The sequence below is a fragment of the Eucyclogobius newberryi genome, unplaced genomic scaffold, assembly GCF_026437365.1.
Source record: "Eucyclogobius newberryi isolate DKJ021-1_F unplaced genomic scaffold, fEucNew1.0.hap1 SCAF_6, whole genome shotgun sequence".
Lineage (NCBI taxonomy): Eukaryota > Metazoa > Chordata > Actinopteri > Gobiiformes > Gobiidae > Eucyclogobius > Eucyclogobius newberryi.
The window spans coordinates 17,350,842-17,374,866 of record NW_027316278.1 but is presented as its reverse complement, the minus strand read 5'-3'; the positions used below and the strand labels follow the sequence as shown (position 1 = coordinate 17,374,866).

The 24,025-nt window shown below is 40.3% G+C and overlaps 3 protein-coding genes across 4 annotated transcripts; all 3 read left to right on the top strand.

The window, feature by feature from the left end:
- The first annotated feature begins 1,365 nt into the window (after nucleotides 1–1,365).
- Nucleotides 1,366–2,686, top strand: ubl4a (ubiquitin like 4A). The gene is made up of 4 exons (XM_072432870.1): nucleotides 1,366–1,551; nucleotides 1,943–2,048; nucleotides 2,135–2,340; nucleotides 2,425–2,686. Exons 1-4 carry the CDS (start codon nucleotides 1,504–1,506, stop codon nucleotides 2,530–2,532), a joined length of 468 nt encoding a protein of 155 aa, XP_072288971.1. The 5' UTR covers nucleotides 1,366–1,503; the 3' UTR covers nucleotides 2,533–2,686.
- Nucleotides 2,687–3,603: 917 nt separating this feature from the next.
- On the top strand, nucleotides 3,604–10,020 carry LOC140346743 (dynamin-1-like protein). 2 transcript variants are annotated; one of them, XM_072432926.1, is made up of 17 exons: nucleotides 3,604–3,784; nucleotides 4,368–4,509; nucleotides 4,827–4,865; nucleotides 5,064–5,110; nucleotides 5,193–5,264; nucleotides 5,333–5,419; nucleotides 5,519–5,681; nucleotides 7,185–7,305; nucleotides 7,394–7,732; nucleotides 8,027–8,147; nucleotides 8,263–8,418; nucleotides 8,520–8,609; nucleotides 8,696–8,794; nucleotides 8,901–9,017; nucleotides 9,098–9,201; nucleotides 9,297–9,456; nucleotides 9,577–10,020. In XM_072432926.1, the coding sequence occupies exons 1-17, from the start codon at nucleotides 3,683–3,685 to the stop codon at nucleotides 9,631–9,633; spliced, it is 2,016 nt and encodes a 671-aa protein (XP_072289027.1). In that variant the 5' UTR covers nucleotides 3,604–3,682; the 3' UTR covers nucleotides 9,634–10,020. The 2 variants fall into 2 exon arrangements, with proteins under 2 accessions (XP_072289027.1, XP_072289028.1); XM_072432927.1 differs by lacking the exon at nucleotides 4,827–4,865.
- A 1,321-nt stretch (nucleotides 10,021–11,341) lies between these two features.
- Nucleotides 11,342–23,807, top strand: disp3 (dispatched RND transporter family member 3). Its single transcript, XM_072433305.1, has 22 exons — nucleotides 11,342–11,780; nucleotides 12,604–12,683; nucleotides 15,416–16,342; nucleotides 16,418–16,637; nucleotides 16,705–16,841; nucleotides 17,127–17,261; nucleotides 17,332–17,492; nucleotides 17,637–17,776; nucleotides 17,889–17,980; nucleotides 18,079–18,243; nucleotides 19,376–19,537; nucleotides 19,640–19,780; nucleotides 19,854–19,990; nucleotides 20,067–20,236; nucleotides 20,320–20,450; nucleotides 20,518–20,702; nucleotides 20,785–20,911; nucleotides 21,136–21,281; nucleotides 21,365–21,524; nucleotides 21,801–21,914; nucleotides 22,018–22,184; nucleotides 22,289–23,807. Exons 3-22 carry the CDS (start codon nucleotides 15,421–15,423, stop codon nucleotides 22,643–22,645), a joined length of 3,969 nt encoding a protein of 1,322 aa, XP_072289406.1. The 5' UTR covers nucleotides 11,342–11,780; nucleotides 12,604–12,683; nucleotides 15,416–15,420; the 3' UTR covers nucleotides 22,646–23,807.
- Nucleotides 23,808–24,025: the final 218 nt, after the last annotated feature.

Genomic DNA, 24,025 nt, shown 5'->3' with positions numbered 1-24,025 from the left:
TTATAGTAGAAAAGCGTGTTTTATGTTCCTTTTTCATGCATGTATTTATCACTGATTAGAAAAGGAAAAAACACATGAGCAAGAGCAGTGTTTTCGTTTTTTTCTCACTAATACTGTTTGAAGCCTAAATTGTGTGATGAAATACCACAATGTATCCTTTGATTTTAGGAAAGTAACTGTACGAGATTAACTGTCTTTATGCTGCCTTCATGTGCTAATGGTAATTATGGAACAATTGCCATGTTGAAATTAAATTGTACATGAATTTCCCTTGCCTCATGCCGTAATTTCTATCGGTGAACAGGGAAAATGACCTGTAACGATGGTGATACTGCAGCAAATTAATCATACAATTGAAAACTAGCTGAACTACAGCTGATACCGGAACATTTACAGAAATTATGATTAATGTGCATTGTCCCAGTTCAAATAAACTGATAATAAATACATAAAATATTAAACGTTTTACAAGTGGCATCTCTCTTTCAACTTAAAGTGTAGGTAAATATATATAATTATTATTCTTTCCCCTGAATGGTCTGTAGACTACTGTGTCCTGTGAATTTACTTCAGATAGAGTGTTTTGTTTTCAACATTCATTATTTTGCCACGTCCACAAAAGCACAGAACAAAACTCAATTACCACATCACAAGTGGAAAGCATCATATCATCTTAATCGTATCAAACTAATGTAGCCTAAAAATAAATAACCTTAATGAACTTAAGCATGGGAGAAATTAAGTTATTCGGATACTTTTTCCAACACAAAAATAAACATTGGGAACCAGCCCACTTTAGTTGTCTTCTTTAAGTTTATTGCGTCATGAATACTAATGCACTCACCTCTGTCCGGTCCCGGTGCAAAAATGGTAGTTCTGTGATGTTCCGGTGCGGCCAGAGAACAGACCATGGAGCAGACAGTTTGTTCAGCAGGTGCCGATCTTCTTCAAGTGAAGGATGCTCCGAGGCTCAGGGCTGGGCGAGGAGCAGCCAATCACATGACAGCTGTGTGTGTGTGTGTGTGTGTGTGTGTGTGTGTGTGTGTGTGTGTGTGTGTGTGTGTGTGTGTGTGTGTGTGTGTGTGTGTGTGTGTGTGTGTGTGTGTAAAGAAAGAGGAAAAAGCAGGATCCCAACTGGGTCAGAGGGTCTATGGGGTATTTACAATCCCCGAGATACGCCTACTACCTTATTTAAAGTGAGTATAAGATGGGGGCAGCAGATCTATACCTAAAAGAAGGGGATGCATATATATGACCCGGGGCCCCCTCTAGAACAATTATTATGGAACTGGTCCACCAAAACACAGAAATAACCGGGACATGCAAAATGCCATGCGCTACTTTAACCACCTGGTGGCACTAGTGCTTCAAAGCACAATCATTCCTGCGCTGAAGAAGATGGTGCGTAGCCAGGAAAGGCGTTTTTAGCTTTTAGTTAAAGTACTTTTAAGAGGATTCACTTATCATACTACATTTAGGTTTGTTTATTTTACTTTGACCAAAATGATTCTTACTGTAAAACCACTTCAAGGAAAAGAATGCAGCGTACAGGTAAGTGAAATAGTACAGATTTAGGCTGGCTACGGCTAAGCTAAAGCTAACGTTAGCTAAATTATGATCGTCTTTATTACACCTCTACGTACGTAGCAAGTAGACGCCATGCTATTAAATGTATGTATTTACTGTTTGCAATCACTAGTGTTGATAAAGATGAAGGAAAGACGTATCAACCAACTTTAACGGTATTTTCGTGCCAAATCAAACAAATTGCAACACAACTTTGTTACAATAATTGTCATATGCAATTACTTTTTTTTATACTTGAAACTGGATTTTTTTGTTGTTTGTGTTTTTTCTAGTGAGTTAATTTTTAAATGAAGAATTATTAGAACCGTTGTACAACAGAATACTGATATTAATATATGTCTTTTCTTTTTTTCAGGTGACAGAAGATGAAAAGGTGTCCACAGTTAAAGAACTTGTATCAGAACGTCTCAATATACCTGCAAATCAACAGAGACTACTTTACAAAGGAAAAGCCCTTGCAGGTTTACTATAGTTCATCATTTATTTCCTTGGTTGCATTGGAATAATTAAATGCACAAAATAATTAAAATATTTGCATATTGTTTAGATGAACACAGATTGTGTGATTACTCCATCGGTTCAGAGGCCAAACTGAATCTTGTGATCCGTCCAGCGGGAGAGAGGCCTGCAGCTCCAGGACCCACCAGCAGTAATAGCAGCTGGCAGGGAGGAGTATGGCACAGTGTGTCTGTGGTACTGGCCAAGCACTTTAGTCCAACTGATGCTGCTAAAGTTCATGAGCAACTTATTAAGGTACCTTTTATAAAATAAAGTAGACATGTGTTCAATTAGACTCATTATTAATGTGTGCACAATTTTTAATCACATTTTCCAAAGGACTATGAACGTTCACTTCGACAACTCAGTCTTGATGACATTGAGCGCTTGGCTGGGAGATTGCTTCACCCAGAAGGAGAAAGTATGGACACCTCATATATGGACTGAATATAATTTTACAATATCATATCGGTGATTGTCTTCATGGAGATGTTTGTTTTGAGATGCAGTGCCCAAAGCAACAGAGCAAGATACAACATTTATGCGTCTGAGCAGTACCTACTTGTTTCCTCTTTTGACATCTACACATACAGACATACATCGACATGGTCGCTTTTTTCAATTTTACTAGGGCACAATATTATTATTCCAAAATGACATATATAGGCTATTTTCAATTTTCTCAATGTGAATACCTTATCTCAGCTCCTGAGGAAAACATACCTCAACACAAGTTTATTTATTAGTGATGTGTCTCATGGATGCTCGGTGTGTTCTTTTTTATTTTAAATCTCTTTTGTGGTTATGCATATTTTATCCAATATCTGAGACAGTCAGTGGATGATTTGTAAATATGTTTATATATACACAATAAAACCATTAAACCATTGTTAACCATTGTTTTGTACTTCAAAATCATGCTGAAATTCTATTTCGTCATTATTTTCTTCCATTTGTACTGAATTTGCCATATTTAGAAAAAGGCGGGACACAACTGGTTGCGTCAGATGCTTGTCCAATCAAAGTGCGTTATTCCCATCCATGTTTCTCTGAACCAATCAGGAGAAGCGAAAGCGTTCCGCGCTCCACCCCGCGTAGAAGACAGGCGGCGGTCGTTGTGGTTTCTTGTTTTGGATAACATCTGTGACTAAATGCAGTGTCTGTGAGAACTGTTCTTGCATTATAAATAAAAAAACGAACCATTTATTTTAGTGTTTCCCTCAGGTAAGGTCCTCTGCTTCTGCTTGCTACATTATTGGACTGTCGCAGAGAAGGGTTTTCTTTACGCTCTTCATTTAACGTTAACAGTTTGACAGATAGCTTTAGCCGGCTAGCGTTAACTGAATACTATAATCACTTCCTCATTCTTTCTTGCTCACCGGCATTCTATAACTGCGGTAATTAATGCCAAAGCAATATTGTGCCTTGGAGCGAATCAGTGGTCGTTGGCGCTTCATCGCATCACATTAGCATCAGTATATTCAATTTTGTGTCTTGTGCTTGATTGAAATGTCCATATACGTTTAGTGTTTCGTTTCCTTCAGTGAAATGAATCTTGAATCCTTTTACTTTCAATATTGTCAGGATTTGTGTGAGGATGGAGACGCTGATTCCCACCATCAACCGGCTGCAGGAGGTCTTCCTGACAGTGGGGGCGGAGCTCGTGAAGCTGCCACAGATAGTTGTGGTCGGATCTCAGGTAAATCAACGAGTGCAACGATTAATCAGAATAGTTTATTATTAATTTAATCTATTAGGCCTTTTCGAAATTACAACGATAAAATATATAACGTACAGTGCCACAAATGCTAAATGTAACAGGTAGATACAGTTCTAAATGATAGTGCAGCCACCGTCATTGTGAATAAGTCGGTCCAAACAAAAGAGTTTTGAGTTTGTTATATGCAACATTTTGAAGATTTTTCCTTTTCAATAGAGATAATATTTGGTCATAATTTTTATCATTCTGAAACTATGGACATAGACTCTAAAAAGACCATTTATAACAAAGATGGCAGCGTTATTAAATCATATTGTTGACTATTTCAGATGTACATAAATAAAATACACACATCTGTTAATATGGTCAATCTAGAAGCCTTCAGTCGCCCCTTTTTCTACCTTTATTTGGTTAAAAATGTATATAAAAAACCTCAATGTAAAAATAGAAATTGCTGCTTTGCTGCTGGACTAGTTCATTACTTAAAGAATTGTTAGTAAATTCACTGTTAAAAAGTGCTTTCAGGACACAAGCAAACGATTGTTTTTGTGCTACTTCACAGAGCAGTGGAAAGAGCTCCGTGTTGGAGTGCCTGGTTGGAAGAGACTTTTTGCCTCGGGGATCAGGAATAGTCACAAGACGACCCCTGGTGCTGCAACTCATTAATGTTCCTCCCATGGTCGAGAGACTCAAGATAGAAAATGGTAAACATGTTTTCACTACATCCTTTTCGAGGACACATATTTCATGATTTTATTTAATTTTAAGATTTGCAAAATGTATTTATTGTATTTGCACTTTCAATAATTATACTTGGACAAACATTATTGATACACAAAGAATATTACACAGTAGCTCACATAACAAAGAGCAAAAAAATAAACGTATTCGAAATTATTAAAGCGGGCGAGTTTTTGTACAATTGCTGAAATTCTAGATGTAATTACTTGTAAATCCCTCTTGCTTCTACTCTTTGCTTACCTATCTTTGTCTTTTCTTTTTCTGCTTTCGGCCTATCCAGGAAATGGGGCTAAACAAATGGCTTCAAACCTCTACCCAGGTCATTCTAAAATAATTAAATTAAAATTTCTTAGTACATCTTTTCCCCTAATTTCTCATTCATTGTTTCACCATGCCTTTTACTAAAACTAGTTTATTAGAAATTAAGAATGTATTTGAATTATCCACATTGAACAAAAGAAAAACATAAATACATGATATCCAAGGTATTAACAAACATCTATAATATTATTTGTAGGTGTCAAAGCAGAGGAATGGGGAACATTCCTTCATTGTAAGAACCAGGTAAATACATGATATGATATGAACATTTGTGTTACACTACTCATTGTTTATAAATGTCCCCTTGTCTCAAAAAAAAAAAAAGACTTTCACAGACTTTAATGAAATTCGACGAGAAATTGAAGCAGAAACTGAGCGTACTTCAGGGGAGAATAAGGTAAGAACTGAGAAATAATTCAACTTTGGACCATTGTAATGAATGCGTGTGTATTTTTTTTTTATCAGGGAATTAGTCCGGAACCTATTTATTTAAAGATTTTCTCTCCCAAAGTCCTCAATCTTACTCTTGTGGACTTACCTGGAATAACTAAGGTAAACAAATCCCCTCAGTTCATTCTTCATGATTTATTGAAAGAAGTCTTTGGAGCATGACATCATTATTAAACCTGTCAATTTCATTGTTCATCTTAGGTTCCTGTGGGGGATCAGCCAGAAGACATTGAGACGCAAGTACAAGAAATGATCTTGTCATTCATCTCGAATCCAAACTCTCTCATCCTCGCTGTCTCTCCTGCCAACTCGGACTTGGCCACATCCGATGCTTTGAAATTGGCTCGAGAGGTTGATCCAGATGGTAAGATATTTTATAAAAAATATTCCTGGTTAATTAAAATGTCAACAGTCTTTCAGAGACAGTTGCTGTGAATTTTAAAAATCATTAAGAGGTAAAGGTTGTTCTTGTCATGTACTCACAAACCATTTCACCAAAAGTGGAGAGACAATTCTAATTGTAAATGGCATATCAGTCATTTAATATTAATTTATAGTGGCCGTTGTAACTGGTCAAAGCCTGATCTCTCCAAGTCTCAGAACCTAAGCAGGGATTGGCCTGGTTAGTGGATGAGAGACCACTGGAATTCCAGGTGAGGTGGTAGTGCATACTGATGTCAATTCACCCACCTTGCTTCCAGTGTCCAAGTATGTTGTGTCTGGCTGAAGACCTTCACCCAGAGTCCCCCACCCACAGACCTTCACCAGGAGGACCCTCACGTGACCTTCATTCACAGGGCCCTGATTAATTTTCATTAGCTTACTCTAGAAAACTATTTAGAAACACTTTTTATAATTTGTTGCCTTTTTATCATCTGTTTCGTTAGCCGGCTGTTTATTATAGGCTGTTTTAAGGAGATCGAAAGCTAGAATCATTTGTTAGAGAAGGTTTCGAACTCACAACGCAGCTGTTGTCTGTACATGATATCTGACATATGCTCTCCACTCGACCATCAAAGAATCGAGTTGAGCAAGGTTAGTTTAGAACAAACCACTTCAAATACATAGTTGGCAAGAAAGTTTGCACAATGATGCAAATGTTAAACATTGTAGATGTACTTTGTGTTGCAGTAAACCCTGGTTAAGGTCAGGCACAATCTGTTATGGTTAAGAAAAGTTAGAACTTTTGTAATATTACTTTCATAGTAAATAAATGAATACTACAGTAGCCTACCTTATCAAAATATATATTAGTGGCCAATTAATGCTCACATAGTTACGCATCTAACCATATTAAAACACTTTTACATGAATGCAATGAGGATAGGTCTTGATTGTACCTTAGTAGAAGTGTTTAATATTATTCAGTTTATTGTTTGTTTTCTATGAGGGACCTGTGGATGAAGGTAATTCACATGAGGGTCCTCCTGGTGAAGGTCTGCGGGAAGGGGACACTGGGTGTTGCTTTGCAGCCAGATACCTCTCAAGTATGCTGATGTATGAAGGAGAGTGTGTTGGTGAGAGAGAATGTGTGATAATTGATTGAAATGACCAAATCTGACATGTTCACAGCATGTATATCATATATGTTCATTAACATGCGCTGTCCCGACCAAATAAACAAATATTAATAATACGTAAAGTTATTTTAAATATATGTGACTGCTGTTATGGTCTGCTATGGAGAGACTGACAAAAATACAGAGACATTGATAAATAATGCGTCTAGAAGCAGCGGTAGTATTGTACTTGACTCACAAAAATGTAATTCACGGAATATGTTGTTGGTATTTTTGTGGCCACATGTTTATTTTCAGTAAAAAGTAATAATAAAATTGATCAATTTTATCCATGTACTGTGTGCTAGGGCGTCGAACGCTGCTGGTGGTGAGTAAGCTGGACCTCATGGATGCAGGGACTGATGCTCTTGAGGTTCTTTTAGGTCGAGTTATTCCAGTCAGATTGGGCATTATTGGCGTAGTTAATAGGTATGCACTCTAGATCAAAGGCTTTTCCTTGTATCATATACATATTTAATGTTACTCATCAAGTATTCTGTTTATTGGCTGTTTCCAGGAGTCAGCATGACATCAATACTCAAAAGAGCTTAGAAGATTCAATGAAAGATGAGCATGCCTTTCTGCAGCGTCACTATCCCTCACTCGCCTCTCGGGCCGGGTCACGTTATTTAGCCAAAACTCTGAGTAAACTGCTCATGCATCACATCCGGGACTGTCTGCCTGAACTTAAAACCCGGGTGACCATGCTCACTGCTCAGTACCAGTCCCAGCTCAATGGCTATGGTCAGCCTGTGGAGGATCACAGCGCCACCTTGCTGCAGATTGTCACAAAGTTTGCCAGTGATTACTGCTGCACTATTGAGGGAACAGCAAGATACATCCAGACAACAGAGCTGTGAGTCTCATCACTAGACAAGAGAAACATTGCTAATGTTTTTTTTTTTTGTGTGTCTTTGTTAACACGCAAATGTTTCTGAATCTAAAACACTCAGTTGTTGAACACATGCATTTTTTATGTTAAATGTCTCTGGGCACTAAAGCTCTCAACAAGGACATTAATTTATGCTAATGTGTAATGAGCAAATATTGACCTTTTTTGGTTGGCTGAATTTAATTTTGACATAATTGACATTGTCGCTGCACTTCATAAACACCAACATTGACATGACTGTTAATTACCTTTCCACAGCTGCGGGGGAGCTCGAATGTGCTACATTTTCCATGAAACTTTTGGGCGCACATTGCAGTCCATTGACCCTCTCGGTGGGCTTTCCGAACTGGATATCCTCACTGCTATCCGCAATGCTACAGTAAGTTTCTGCTGTCTGCAATTTATATAATTTGATTAATATGAATTCAAGCCAAGCTCTCTCAGTCAGAGAAAAAACTGGTAAGGAGATGAGTTGTGTTTGTTTTGCCCTGCAGGGTCCACGACCAGCCCTCTTTGTGCCTGAGATTTCCTTTGAATTGCTGGTGAAGCGGCAAATTAAACGGCTAGAGGAGCCCAGTTTGCGCTGTGTGGAGCTCGTTCACGAAGAACTACAGCGAATCATACAGCACTGCACTTCTTTTAGCACACAGGTGAGCCCCGAGGCCAGAACGCGCTCTACATTCATTAACTCTAAAAGGCCAGTAGATTAATCATTGATACAGTGTTCAAAGTTTGCATAATCATTTCCAAGGAACTTTTGCGGTTTCCAAAACTGCATGATTCAATTGTTGAAGTGGTGACTGGATTACTTAGAAAACGCCTGCCCATAACCAATGAAATGGTAATTCTCTGCTCTCCCTCAATAATGCACCATATTAATTACAAAAATAGAAATATTACTGCAGTATAATTTCTTCTTCTTCCTAGGTGCACAATTTAGTTGCTATTGAGCTTGCTTACATCAATACAAAGCATCCAGACTTTACAGATGCTGCGCAGGTTTCTGCATCTGTCAACAGCCAGCAGGTACACATTTTCCATTTTGGTACATTAAAATCCTGTCATTATTTTCAGCTAAACATGATTGCTGTCAGTTTTGTGGGCTCCAATGATGTGATTCTGTTGTTTTCAGGCAGAAGCTCTCGATGGAGGAAAGCGCTGGAAAAATGAGAAAGTTGGGGAAGACAAAGCTCCTGCTGGTGGTTTTGGCAGTCCTAGCAAAGGCCAGGCTGTTAACCTTCTTGACACAGTGAGTGGTGGGATTAGGAACAGGACAATGAGTTTAGAATTAAATTGATTGCAGTGTATCATCCATTTTCTGTTTGTCAGGCCGCACCCCGAAAGCTGAGTGCACGAGAGCAGAGAGACTGTGAGGTCATCCAGCGCCTCATCAAGTGTTACTTCCTCATTGTTCGCAAAAGCATTCAAGACAGGTCTGACGGAATCATCTCCTCCTCATTTCACCTGCAGGTTTTTTGTTAGGCTTCTTGTCATTAATGCTGATTTTCCCTGGGCTTTGTGTCTACAGTGTGCCCAAGACAGTGATGCACTTCCTAGTGAACTTTGTGAAAGAGCATCTGCAGAGCGAGTTGGTGGGTCAGCTCTACAAACAGTCCCTGCTGCAGGAGCTGCTCATTGAGTCACAGGACACGGCACAGCAGCGGACTGAGGTCGCCCAGATGCTCGAGGTTAAACTTGTTAATGTGTGTGTTCTCATTGACTTGCGTGCTGAGCGCTGAGAACACAGAGTAATTGACTTCTTTGTTAAAGCCAGCTTCTAACCTGTTTCTTGCTTTTGTTTTTCGCAGGCTCTCAAAAAAGCTTATAATATCATCTCTGAGATAAGAGAGACACATCTTTGGTAGCGTTTCTCTCACTTCCCTTTTCAAAGGATGACTGATGGAGTCAGCTCACAATGCATTACTGTATGTGACAGTACCTCTGTTATGGTAATCCATGGACCAATAACTAATGTGTTTACTTCCTGGCCACTGCCCTAGCTGTTAAACAGCAGCTATGTTACACTATGTGTAGCGACATAAAATAATTTAGACCCAAGCCAAATGTTATAAAGTTAAAGCCATGAAGAACATGTTTTTCACTATGTGGATGAATGTGAGTTCTCTTTTCCTATACGCCTGTGTAATTACCGAGGACAATTCACATAGCATGACTATTTAGTTTTAAAGACACTGGGCTTCGACTCAGCCTGTGTAGGTGCTAAAAATGACAAGATGCTCTGCTTTAATGTTGGGAGGTGCACTTCTGTGCTGGAAGTCAGAATTTAGCTCAGTCAATGTATGCTGTAATGCAAGTGCTATTTTAATCGTCATTTTCTGGGAGGAAACTGCACAGGCAAGTACAAGTACTATAATGCGATGTTCAGTGGGTCACATTTGATTAGATGTACGTAAAGAATGAATGCTTACATTAGAAAACCAGCTTGCAATTAAATCCAACCAGTGTAGGCTCTCTGTTACTCCCACATTTGATGAGAAAGAACTTGTCTTAATGGAAAAGGACATCTGTTGTGGTAAAAATGCATGCCTCGTGCTCTCAATAATTTTATGTGAGAATTGAATGCTTCTTAGTAACAAATAACGGGTATCTCTTGCACATCCAGGGAGCAAACGGCATTTGTTCTGTCCATGTGTACTGTATGAGTGCTCTTTGTGTATATATGGATATTTTGTACTGAATGGTATGTATGATCATGTAAAAACTGCCTTTATGTACTTGCCTGCTAATGTTTGTGGTATATGTTAAGAGAATATGTTAAATTAAATACTCTTTAATGTGACTTGATGTGATTAGACATTTATATTATCTGTTTTTCTCAAATTTAGTTTGTCTTTTGCAGCGCCACACCAATATCTTTAATTAGACACACTTTGTATTTATTTCCAGTGACTGAAAAATATTGGGTCAGATGCAGCTGTCACAACAGAAAGTGAGATGAAGGGTAAATACAAACATACTATTGCACTGAGAAAATGGTGAAGATGTAATGTGTTATTGTCTTTCTAAACTGACCTTTTTGATGGCAAGGTACCACATCTGAAAGGGAACGGGATGAAGTTAGTGTGCCTCATAAATATTACATGATGTGTGAGGGTTGCAGCCTTACAGAAATCATTACCACCTCATTCAGTACAATATACATCTTGTCCTAAAAGCCCTCTTTGGCGTCACAATGATTTTATGGACAAAAGAAGAGGCTCTCTGTCTGCATCAGGAGTGGCATGTAGGGAAATGAGAAATGAAGCACAATCTAATGAACTATTATTTTAGATGATTACTTTAAATTGCCTGCTCTTTGTTCCCTACTGTAGCCTGTTATTGTGATGGGCTTCTTATAACACTCCCCACCAACTGAGACTAGACTCGACCATACCATTTAAGATGTTGCCGGAGGGAGCATCCAGTTGCCATCCACACAGACGGTATAAAATTGCTTCTATTTGAACGACTGAAAAACCACCAAAGCATTCATTCAAATATGCGTTGTATCTGTTTTATAATAAAACCCCCCTTTTTGGTTGCCTGTGAGAAATATGGATAATCCTTGATGCAGCACAGCCCACCTTGCCTCAGCTTTTGAGTCAGTCAGTGGAGCAGGCTGAACAAAGCCATGGGAGAGAGAGAGAGAGAGAGAGAGCAGCTTCTGGGAAGAAATGTCTCTCACTGACTCTGTCGCCTGGACAACCGAGTGAGACAAGAGGGGAGGGAGCGTCACAGAAAGGACCTGCAAGCATAAGAGCAAGAGAAAACAGCTTTTATTAGATGTTGCGAGTAGAGGATCCCTGCATAGTATGAGTCTGGGTATGTTGAAGCTTATGTGCCAGTCCCTTATGATGCTTTCTTGATGGCTCTTTCTATGAGTTATTGGCTGTGACAGTAAAGCAGTGTTTTTTTGTGTCTATATTTCAACCAAAGCAGGGAAAACGCAACTTTGCCATTAAGTGGACCCTGAAGGCCTGAACACTCCACCTGTAATTATCTTTTGTCTCAGGTGAGTCTTCCACTAACGCAATGCTTTTGTTTATTTAAGATGATTTTGTTGTAGATTTACCTATGTTATAATAAAGCAAGGATTAAAATAATCATTTGATGTGTAAAATGTCTGTGCTTGGTGCACATTGTGTCCACAGAGTTAATTTGAAAGAGATAACTTGATAACTTCTTGGAAATAAGCTTAATCATGATGTGTTTCGAGAGTAGAAGGAGACTGATTTTTTTTATATTTCATGCAAAGCTTGAGAGGAGCAGTTTGCAGCACTGACAATTTTCTGCTTTCTTCAAGGACATAAATGAATCAATAAGAAAATTAACAGGGTGCACAGGTACGAGAATGGTGCAAGACAAGACTAAAACAGCCTAATGTATAAACATTGCAGGACACTCATGGATGTGGAATGTATTCAGTGATGCTCAAAATGAGGCAGCATGCTGCTGAAGTTATGTCTGATTCTATGTGATATTAGATGAGACCAAGAGAGAACATAAAGTGAATTATATCAGGTTATTTTTAGCAGTTGCCAGTCATCAAGGTTATAAATCTGTCACCTCTGTGCGTCCAGATGGAGACGCAGAGAGAGAAAAAGGGTAGATTCAGATGAGTGAGAGGGCAAGGCTGATTGAGACTGAAGGAGGAGATAGAGAGTAGTAAAGGTGAAGGCTTTTGAGTTTCCACTGCAGCTCACCTCCAAGAATCAATCCTCCAGACTAGAACAGGTGAAAAAGCTGACAGTCTGACACCTAAAAATTGACTCATCTTTGATGTTCGTACACTGATGGTTGGGGTTCTTTAACCTTGCCTTTTACTTTTTACACAGCTGGTTGGTCGAAGAGAAATGAGGCGGAGCAAATAGAACCCTGAACACTTCATCACACTCTGCAGCTGATGACCCAGCAGGTACACACTAATTATTTGGTCATGCACAGACAAGGTGTCCAATTTTTTTGCAATGCCACCACAAAAATAGCTTATTCTTTCTGTATGCAATCTCTCCTCTGGAAGTACTACAGCAAATAACCTATTTTTTGTGCTGATGTGATATCAGTATTACATCACTGACAATTAATGCCAGATGCCCTTCCCATAAAATCCTTTCTTCAACTTTGGCCATCATGGCTTGATTTCACTTTAGTCAGTGGCATTAGGAACACTGGTCCATTTATCATATACAACATAGACATGCCAAGGCAACAGATAATTCTATATTTGTAATCCCCACCTGTGTTTTCTTTAACATTTTTAAACTGTGTAATAACTTTGTGGAGAAATAACCACACCAAACAATCCCAGCAGCTTTTAAATACTTATAATGATCACGGCCTGTGTTTTGCAGCTGTACACCAGTCATAATTGTTGTTTATAAGGTGCAATGTTCATGCATGCAACATTGTGCCAGGCTCATCAAGGCAGAGAGAGAGGAATAGGTCCCTAGGCCATGCATCACTGTCGTTATCTGCTGCCACTCCAGGATCGTGCTGTTCCTGCAGACACTCTTGGCACCAGAGAGACCCAGACTCGGCTCCAACACATCAGTCTTTAACAAGTTCCTTGAGCTGTCTGTGCCCACTACAGCTCGACTAATCAGAACCTTTTGATGCACGGACTGACAGAAAGGCAGGCGTGTGCTTTAATTTCGACTTTGCTCTGAATATTAAATAGCACATGAAGGATTTCTGCTTTTCACAGATGAAAAGGACCTGTTTGATAATGTGACATGTGACTACCTTAGAATGCGTGTGTGTTGTCAGGCGCCTGTCAGTCCTCCCGTTTCATTCTTCTTGCTTGTCACCGTGGCTTTACATCTTAAAAAGAAAAAAGCAGGTGAAGATGAATGTAACATGATTATATTAATCCCATTACTACAACTGTTTTTCATTTCCTTTGCAAAGTTAGAGAGTGCCAGTGTCATTAAAGGGAAATATAAAACACATAATGGAGCATAATGATTTCTATTATAGCAGAAATAACTCATAATAAAAGCAATACATTTTCATTCAGATTACCTTTTGAAAATTGGAACACTATTATTTTGCTTTATACAACTAAAAATGCCTCTATAAAGCAGAAAATTGTATCGCTGTGCCTAGCCTGCACAGACCTATTGGAAAATCTGTATAAATGAATCAATACTAATAGTGCACACATCCAGGAGGCATGTCCTTGGGCGAATGTCTGTGCAAACAATATTAGAGAAATGCAAACACCCAGGGACCACACTCATCGAACAGTTTGGTAAGAGACGTGCACAGACTTCCAGAGATCAGCCTATTTTTGTCTGAGAAAAAAATCCACACATTTAACAGTGTGTATGCCAAAGATAAGATCTAACAACAAGCATTCAAATTCTGCCAAACCCAACTCTGCTAATGATATTTCTGCATCGCCGTTTCCCTTCATTGAATATTGACAAAGGTTTGTGGTGTAATTATGTACTTCAGACTAAATACATTGAGGGGAGATATAGGGAACACTATCCTTGCTCAGCAGTAATAAAGAAATGTAGAGTAAAATGACAGGTCCTTTTGTAACATTCTCAGAAACAGTCCTTCCTAACTCTGAACTTCCTTATCTGTTTTATAAAGGGCTATTCTCTTTGCCTGCTGACATTTTATTTCCCATTACTAAACGTTTGGATCTGTCTCTAAAAGTGGAAAGCCCATTTGTTATACTACAGTTATTAAAACTGATCTATAAGCTGTAACTTTGTGACAACATATTTTCTGCTTTGAAAAGATTAAATAATATTTACTGGTCTTGGGCACAAACGTGACTCACAAATCACCCTACCTTAGATAGTTTTAGCATTGTGCCCTCTCATGGGACCTCCGTTTTCATGCATTCTGAGGTGTAATTATTTTATCCTGATCTAAATAACTTTATCTAAACTATTTTCTCATATTTCATGATGGATCTTCTCTTCATTTTAAGTGCGTAGTTTACACACATTATCACGATGCCTTGTCTTACTCGGCTGACCTCAAAGCAGTGTTCTAGAGAGCCAGATAAATTGTTGCAGTTAGTGAGCTCGTCGCTGCTTGAATGCAAACTGTGTGCCTTATCTTGTGTGTGAAGGGCTGAATTGAAGCACCTATTGACATCATTTGTCAAAGCCTGTCTGTCACTGGTGATAAACTTCAGTCATTCTTTACCCCTGAAAACCCTCTCACTCTTCTTGTCAGCAATTAGACGAGTGAGATGATTTAATTTCCTATTCGTTGAACAATGCTGCCGATTATAAAACGCCACCAGTGTTCTTCCTTTTTTCTTTTTCTGGGTGATAATGCTCAATGCCCTACTAGCAGAGAGATTCTAATTGCAGTTTTTTTTTTTTTTATCACATTGTGCCTCTTGGGTTCCTGTGATTGGCAACAAAAACAGTGAGCTCACCATTTTCACATCTATAGCTCTAATCTAGTGTAAATAGGTCTACCAGACTATTGTTGCTAGTGGGCATTCTTGGATAACAGCTGTTCATTTTCACGTCTTTGCCCTCTGCCTTCTTTGGAAGTGACATTGCCCTTTGCTTTGTGTCACCAGCCTGCAGTTTGACATCTTTTCGCTGTTCACTTGGCTGCACGAGGCCTGAGTGTGTGGATATAAGTGATCAATGCTGTATTTGTCCCTGACAGGTCCCATGATGGACGTGGCTGATGATGACCCGCTGCTATTCAGGCCAAGTTGGGGAGGGCAGGAGGATGAAGAGGAGGGTGAAGTTGAAGGAGCTGAGGTGGGCCTTGCAGGAGGGCATGGGCATATTGATGTGTGTGGACTATGGAGGGCAATTGGGTGGCTCTACACTACGCCCTGTGCCAGTGCAGGGCTCATTGGCATCGTGATCCTTCTACCTTGTGCCCTCTTTGCCTACATGCTCCTCTACTGCCCCCCACTGGACATTGATTTGTCCTACAGTGCCTTTGAAGTTCACAGCCACTTCTCCGCTGAGCGATTTGATGCTCTCACCATTGCTGTTAAGACCCAGCTGGGGTCCTGGGACAGGCGCAGGCGGGACCTGGATAACAGTGAGTCGGCAGCCCTCAGGGAGCTTCTGCTACAGAAGCTGCTGAGACAAGGTGCACTCAACAGGACAGATAATGAAAGGAAAGATTCCACTCTGTCCCCCGTTGGCCCCTTAGAAGGACATGATCAGAAAAGAGCAGTCATAGATGAAAGGATTGTTGCGGAGGTTAGTCACTCCTTGGAAAAGCACAACACAGTAAATTCATCTTTAACAAGGAAAGCAAGGTTTGCTCCCAATTACTACATGCAGAGTCAAGCTCTTTGGAGGATAGAGTTGGTGTTTGTCGCTCAGGGAGAAGGGGAGCTTAACATTTTTACCCCAGAACGCCTAGAGACAATTCATAGAGTTGAGCGGTTACTAATGCAACAGCCACAGTTTCACCAGTTTTGCTGGAAGCCTCTGGAAGTGCTCAGGGACTTGCCTCTGGGTCCCTCTTACTGCTCGCCTCCAAGCTCACTCTTGTCCTACCTCTATCCCAGCGAGAAAGGAGGAAAGATTTACTATGATGGTGTGGGACCAGATCTGGCAGATATTCAAGGTGAGAGCAGTACCATTTTGAGTGTTGGAGAACAAGTTTTAAGTATGCCACTAACAGCTTTGGCCTTTTGCACAGGTTCTCTGAGTCTGGCCATTACACACCCACAGTTCTATTGGTATGTGGACGAGAGTCTGTCCCCTGAGCACCTGTCGTCCTCTCTTCTGCGAAGTGAAATCCATTTCGGAGCTCCACTGCCATCCTTCTTCTCCCTGCAGGACCGAGCCGTTGAGCAGAGGGCGAGATTCAAAAACTTTGTGGTTCAGTATGCTGATATTCTGGCCAAACAGTCCACCAGGTCTAATACTTTTTAATTCGATGATCATGCATATATTTACATTACTCATCTGGATGCCTTGTCTTAGCCAGGTGAAGGTGTTGTACGGAGGCACAGAGCTGTTTGACAATGAGGTCAGACACACGTTTAACAATGACATGATGCTGGCAGTCGCCAGTGGAGTCTGCATCACAGTGCTGGTCTATGTCCTCACATCCTTTTCTGGTAATGCATAGTGATCATCTACATAGATTCTTGTGTTGTACTTGGAAACTTGGATGACATGATCTAACCACTGGCAAGCATGTCATTTTAAATTGCTCAATCTAAAGTTTCCCATTTTATAATACATGTCATCCTTCCAAGAAACTATTACCAGTTATTAACATATCAATGCTTCCTCTGTCCTGAGGTAGAATTCAGAAGTAGATTTGTTAGTTGTATTGCACCTCTCTTGGATTATTTTAAGTCTTTTGTTTTCTTTGTTGTTTTTTCTTTTGGCGTCCCCAGTATTTCTGACTTTTTTCGGCCTGGCTAGTATAGGCGTGAGCTGCCTCATGGCTCTGTTTCTCTACCATGTGGCCTTTGGAATAAGATATCTGGGTATTCTCAATGGAGTTGCTGCCTTCGTTATTATTGGTATTGGTAAGTAAAAAAAAACATAACTTTATCTAATTGAATCTATTATAGTGTCTCATGTGTTTTCCATTTCTAGGGGTAGATGATGTGTTTGTCTTCATCAACACCTTCAGACAAGCAGTTCACCTGCTCCAGCCTCAGCAGAGAATGATCTACACGATTAAAACAGCAGGCCGAGCTACGTTCCTGACCTCCTTCACCACTGCAGCTGCTTATGCTGCCAACACTTTCTCCCAGGTACTGCTAATAGGATATGTGCAAGGAGTATAAACGACTGCTGCCATGAGTAGAAGTGTCTCTGTCAGCACACACGTTTCCCTGCGATAAGCACAAAATTGAATGTTTTCGGGTATATTATGCTATGCTTTTCTTTACACACAGATACCAGCGGTGCATGACTTTGGCCTATTCATGGCACTCATTGTGAGCTGCTGCTGGCTGTGGGTGTCTGCCCTGATGCCCGCCTCCTTGTGTATTTGGACTCAGTGTGTGGAACCTCAAAGATTCACCTGGTCGAACTGGTGAGCTATTATTTCCCTGCTTTTGTGTTAAATGCTATCTGTGCATGCCTCACTACAAAAGCCAGAGAAAAGTAATCGCCAGGCTGTCTTTCTTCCCAAACTATCTCTGAAGTTGGAAGCGGTTTGCAAAGCTGTCGGCGAGCCACAGCCCTTTGTCAGACGAGGATGATGATGTGGCACTTTTGTCAGTGGAGATGGAGCCAGGTTAGATCATTATCAGGCCACTATAGGGAGATTGATAGGGACAAAATGGGGAACAGTTGTTCAAGCAACACCATACTGTGCTATCTGTCTTTTGCCAGGGCCCTATGACATGGACAGTGACACAGCCATTCTGTCCCTGTCAGTGGAGATAGCAGCGTCTCCTCCTGGACAGCAGCACACAGGTGTCGTGAGCAGAAACCTTCAATGGGCCCTCAAACACTTTGTAGCAGAGCCAGTGGTGGAGCAACGGAAAGCTGTTCTGGGTAAGGCATTCATGTATACAATTGAATCATGTTTAATTATGATTGGCTGTAGTTCAACTATATGGTGACACAATAATACACTTCAAGTTAGCAAAACGTGGACTTGTTGATCCTAAATACAAACATTAACAATTGATTTTATTGATTAAATAAATCCATTAAATCATTAACTCATTTGCTCAGGTGTAAGTAATGATACACTACACAAATGTATGTAGAAGTTGCCCTCAATCTACTCTCAATTAGCCCATAAAGTGTAAGGTTTAATTGTGTAGTTCTTTGAAAATTATATCCTACCTGCTAAATCCAAATGTGGTGCTAGTTTAATTCATGTCAGAGACTTTACTGCAAGAGGGGGATTAATGTGAACTATTAAAGCATTATGACAGAAGTCGAAAAACGTGCACAGACTGGTGAATTGTCTCCAATAGAGGAAAATAAATTAAAGTAGACTTGATACAGGTAATCTGTGTGCATCCTGGGGGTTTTCACTTTGTCAAAGACGTCTGGTGTATTTATTATTATACGCTTGTCTCTGGAATACACAGAGATCCCGCTCAGACGAACTGATTAACTGTTTATCACAGGCTATATTCCCATGACCAGTAAATAAATCAGATTTTTGGTGTGTGGTTGCATGCAAGAGTAATACAATTATCAGAAACACATGGTGACGTTAATTAGTGGATTTTATCATAACTAGAAGAAAAAGTACAATTGATTTTAAAAATAGCCCTTACATTTCGGTGTAATCCCTCATTCGTCCAGGAGCGATCCATTGTTGAAAAAGATTCAGTGCTATGGTTCCGTCCGGTAGGCGGGGCTTACTCAGAGTAGAATAAGTGTCTGAGTTCTCAGACTAGTGCCACAGATTGAGAATGACTCTTGAATGAGAGTCAAAACATCTTGTCTTTCTAAAACTGTATCCAGATGACTGCTACTGAATCGCTTACCATTTTTAACATTTTTGTTCTTGCCCCATTAGTTTTACTTTTTTGCATAATTTTCCCTGTCAACCCCTGCACAGATGTGAACAATCAGAAATAAAAACAGATAAAATGGTTTACATGACATTCCAATACCCTGATTTTTGGTGTGCATGGAATCATAACCACTGTCTGTTGTGTGCCAGGCGTATTTCTGCTGGTCCTGCTCTTGTCTGCGGGTTGCTGTTGTCTCCTCCGGCCCGCCTCTAATGCCCCTCAGCTTTTCCGCCATGACACAAACCTCCAGAGTCTGCTGGCTCTCCGGAGCAACCTGAGTGGCCAGGGTATCTCCTGCCCCATGTGCTCAGGTAACGATAAGAAAGTGTAACACTCTTGACTAACTCCCCAATACATAAGGTTATTCAGAATTACAGTACAGTTATTAACATAAAACTTGGTTCATCATCTAGGTGTATTTATGGAGAAGCCCCACCCACTGAACACCCACATCTCTTCATCTGTTCCCTGGTTTTCAACCCATCAGCAACCTGCGGGAATAACAACCTCCAGTGCTCCTCGAAGCTTGTCTAAACCAACTGCAAGCCAAACCAGTAAATCACTACGTACACAATGTGTTTATACTTCCTTTTCCATGATTAAATATCTTACATTGCATTGTTTAAGGCTCTTTCTTGACAGTGTACATTTCTAAGCTGGAACTCGGAGCCTCTACAACGCTGTACCGTTTTTCTCTAAATGCCAGTGTTCCCTCGCCATGGAAAGAGTGCAGCTCAGAGCATGGAGAGGTTTCATCCTTTGAGGTTAGTCTAATTATATGTTGTCAGATTTTACCCTTAAAATACCTGATTAATAGCTAATCTATTCTCTTCTTAAAAGGCATATAATCTGCCTTATGGTAATTACACTACCCGCCTGACCGTATGTGTCTCCAGTGCCTACCATCCATATCCCAGTTGGATGATCACAACTGGATCTTGTGACCCACGTCACGGCTGGATCCGAGACTTTGTCTTTTATGAAGCATTGTTTCCACAGCAGCTCAGCAGGTAACCACTGGCAAAGATTAATAAAAGAAAAATGACAAGCTTGTACTTTCCCTATAACATTTTTAATTGGTCTTTTCTTTTAGGAGACTGTACTTTGCCCAGCGCAGACTCAGACCTCATCCCAGCAGAGTGTGTGTTAACCTGCCCGGCTGTAACATCAGCTCTGGCCCTGATAGTCCTACACAGGGAAGCTTTTACTCTCCTGTACCAAAAGGTGAGCAAGGTACTGATACCAAAATCCTATCAGAAACTCACTTCCTTTATCTAATCTAATTGTACAGATCCATCTTCAGCAGCGAAAGTCACCCCATCCAAGACATTAGGCTTCAACCCCTGCAGTGGGGGCGTGTGTGGTCGGCCTGCAGTGCGCCCTCTTGTTGACACCGGGGCAATGGTATTTGTTGTGTTTGGTATTTTGGGAATCAACCGCACAGAACCTAGGGACAACCATGTTATTGGAGATTTGGTGAGTCTTACCTGCACAAAATCATCAATCTTTTTTCTGATTTAATGTTACATGACAAGTTTGTTGTTTATTATGTCCAAAGGGCAGCATCATATTGGATCCTGAGTTTGATATATTCCAGGAGATGGGGCATCTTTGCAAAATCTGTAAAGCCATTAGTGCGAACAAACAGCTTGTGAAGCCAGGGGGAGCCCAATGCCTACCTTCAGGTACAATATACTCAAGTACATTGCAGTACTCCACCTAATTCATAGGCTTAATTGATTATTTATTGTCTGTCTATTGTCTATTGCATAAAATGCATCAAATATCAAACCAGGACACTCAAAAAATATCCATTTACAACATGTGGCTGTTTGACTAGAACAACTATTACAGCAAACATTTTATATAAGGACAGTTACATAATTATCATTTATCTTTTGGAACGTAGGTAACAAACTATCGTCCATTTTGCCACTCCTTCACTCTGAGTGCCACTCCCTGCCTGAGCCGAACCTCCTTCCAGGGCAGCTGTCCCATGGAGCAGTGGGGATGCATGCGGGCAAGGTTCGCTGGCTGTCCATGGCTTTTGAGTCTGTAAGTTTCTAATTATTTGCTTCAAGAAGCACAGCTTTCTAGTTACTATCACTCATGCAAGTCTCTCTTTGTAAAAATCCAAGACCACATATAAGGGGAAATCCTCCTTCCAGACCTATTCAGACTTTCTACAGTGGGAAAACTTCATACAAGATCAGCTAGCATCACTGCCACGGTCCTCTGCACTGCAAAAGGGGTTCCAGACCTGTGAGCACTGGAAACAGATATTTATGGAAATCATAGGTATGCTATACATTTTATTACGTTACTTTATAAGTAATTCATGAATGTAAATGTGGTTTATTTATTGCACATGCGCCTTAACTCCCCTTGAAGAAACTATTTACAAACCAACTACAGTCTGCCCAGTTCAGATTTGTGATTACCTGCTCTGTTGACACAAAGATAAAGTTTAGTGTTTCGCTTGCAGCCAACAACAACTCATGATGACAAATAAAACTGCAAACTACATAACAGGTTATATAGGCAGAATAAATCACCTTTTTTGTCTATTTGTAGGAGTACAGAGTGCACTCTGGAGTTTACTGCTATCTTTGGCCATCTGTGTGGCAGCTGTGTCTGTATTTACTGCCCATCCACTTCTGCTGCTGCCAGTTCTGGTTACTATTTTAGGTAAATTTATTGTGAAAAGCGCATTTCAGATGAAAGGCTGTGACCGTTGTTGTTATTTAAAATGATTCATGTCTTATAAAACTCTTAACTGTGTTGTTGGCAGGAGTGGTGTGCCTGGTGGTGGCAGTAATGTACTGGCTTGGCTGGGAGATGGGGGCTGTTGAGGCCATTTCTCTGTCCATCCTCGTGGGTTCTTCTGTTGATTACTGCCTGCACCTGGTCGAGGGATACCTGCTGGCTTCAGAGAGCCTGTCTGCTGATTGCACATTAGTAAGACTCTCTGTTTACTTGTTCCCTTGTTCTCACCTGTATATATTTGTATAAATAAAGGTGTAATCAGCTGAGGATCTGCTCATTTGTGTTTTTTTCTTCAGGAGCCTTTGATGAAGAGGCAGAGGAGGACAGTGGAGGCAGTGAACCATGTGGGCGTTGCCATTGTGTCGAGTGCAGTCACAACAGTGATCTCAACTATACCTCTCTTCTTCTGTGTCATTGTGCCTTTTGCAAAGTTTGGCCAAATAGTGGCCATTAACACAGGAGTCTCTATTTTCTTCACTCTCACAGTGACTGTGGCCATGTTGGCATGCATTGCCCCTGCCAGTTTTAGCAGACCACCAGGTGCTGTAGTGAAGGCCAGTCTGACTGTGACAGCCACTGCTGCCCTGGTAGCAGCGCTGTGCTGGGTCACAGGACAGCTGGGAACGTTTGCCTGGCAGACCATCAGCACATAACCTCTGTTTTCATACTCTGATGTCATGCAGAGGATCCCCTCTAAACTGCAAGCACTATTCTTCATTTACTGGAGAAATGCAGTTTTTATAATAGCACAAAGATGTCAGATTTATTACAAACACAAGTTTTACTTTGAAAATATGCCTATTGAATGTAAACTGGAGGCAAAATCTGCAGGGTATATGTTAATTACGATCATATTAGTTTATTTGTTCAAGACAGTGGCATGTTATTGAACATACATGATATACATGCTGTAAACAAATGGGATTGAATTTAACTTAATTCATACACCAGTGTACGTCAACACTGGAAGCAAAGTGGGTGAAGTGTCTTGCTCAAGGACAACAGTATGTACAGTGCCACACCACAAAGGCACCTGATATTCATCCATCCAGTTCTAACCAGGCCCAACCCTACTTAACTTCTGAGATGGCACAAGATCAGGCCTTCTCAAGGCAGAGCTGCCTGTTCCAATGTTAATTCACCTGTATCCGCTCTGTTGAGTTCACACAGATTAAAAAAACTGTTTAAGAAACAGACTGTGTCACATTCTTCATCAGTTGATGTTATTAAGTTTGAAGAGCTGCTGACTGTACTGTGACCTGCTGTTGTACACATTGGCTGTGAACTCTGACGTCTCTTGGATTAGTGTTTTGTGTTTCACATGACTCACTAATATTCTGTGAAACAACCAAATGTGTCCGTTTGTGTTCACGGCTGTGTGTGGGTTGGAATCTTCAGCAACTAAAGTGCAGTTGAATAATGATGGACCTTTTTGTAACATGTTGTGATGTAAGTGTTTTGCTGCCTTTCAATTTGTGAAGTCAGATTTCTATTTCTAGGATTTTCTTTTTTTGGAGATATTGTTAAAGGTCTACATTTTTTTATCTGCACCAACTGACTGGAGCCTCTTCTTAGCTCCTCAGTTTGCCTTCTCCTTACCCTCCACCACACTCTCAAGGCACTTCAGTTAGTACTTTAGAGTACCACTCAACCAAAGCCAACTCGTTATGCTCTGCCCCACCTCAGCAGTTGGGAGCATTTTTTCAAACTCCATAATGGTTGAGAGACAGTCAAACAGCTCCAGATGCAGTGGATTCAGGCATTTTTGTATTGTGATTAAATCATAAATGTCAAATAAAGCAAATGCAAAGGGCATCTGTGCATTTTCCTTGTGAAAACTTTGGCTTGTTTTATTTGTACCGTTATGCAACATTGATGTGCAGCATTCTTTATTAGGCCACACATTTCTTTTCTTGATCATATAAAGACATTGAAAAACATCTGTTGTGTAATATATAACCAAACAATGGTGAAGCAGATAAATCCTAGTACAAACTACATCAAATTACAGATATTCATTTATATTAGTTTGA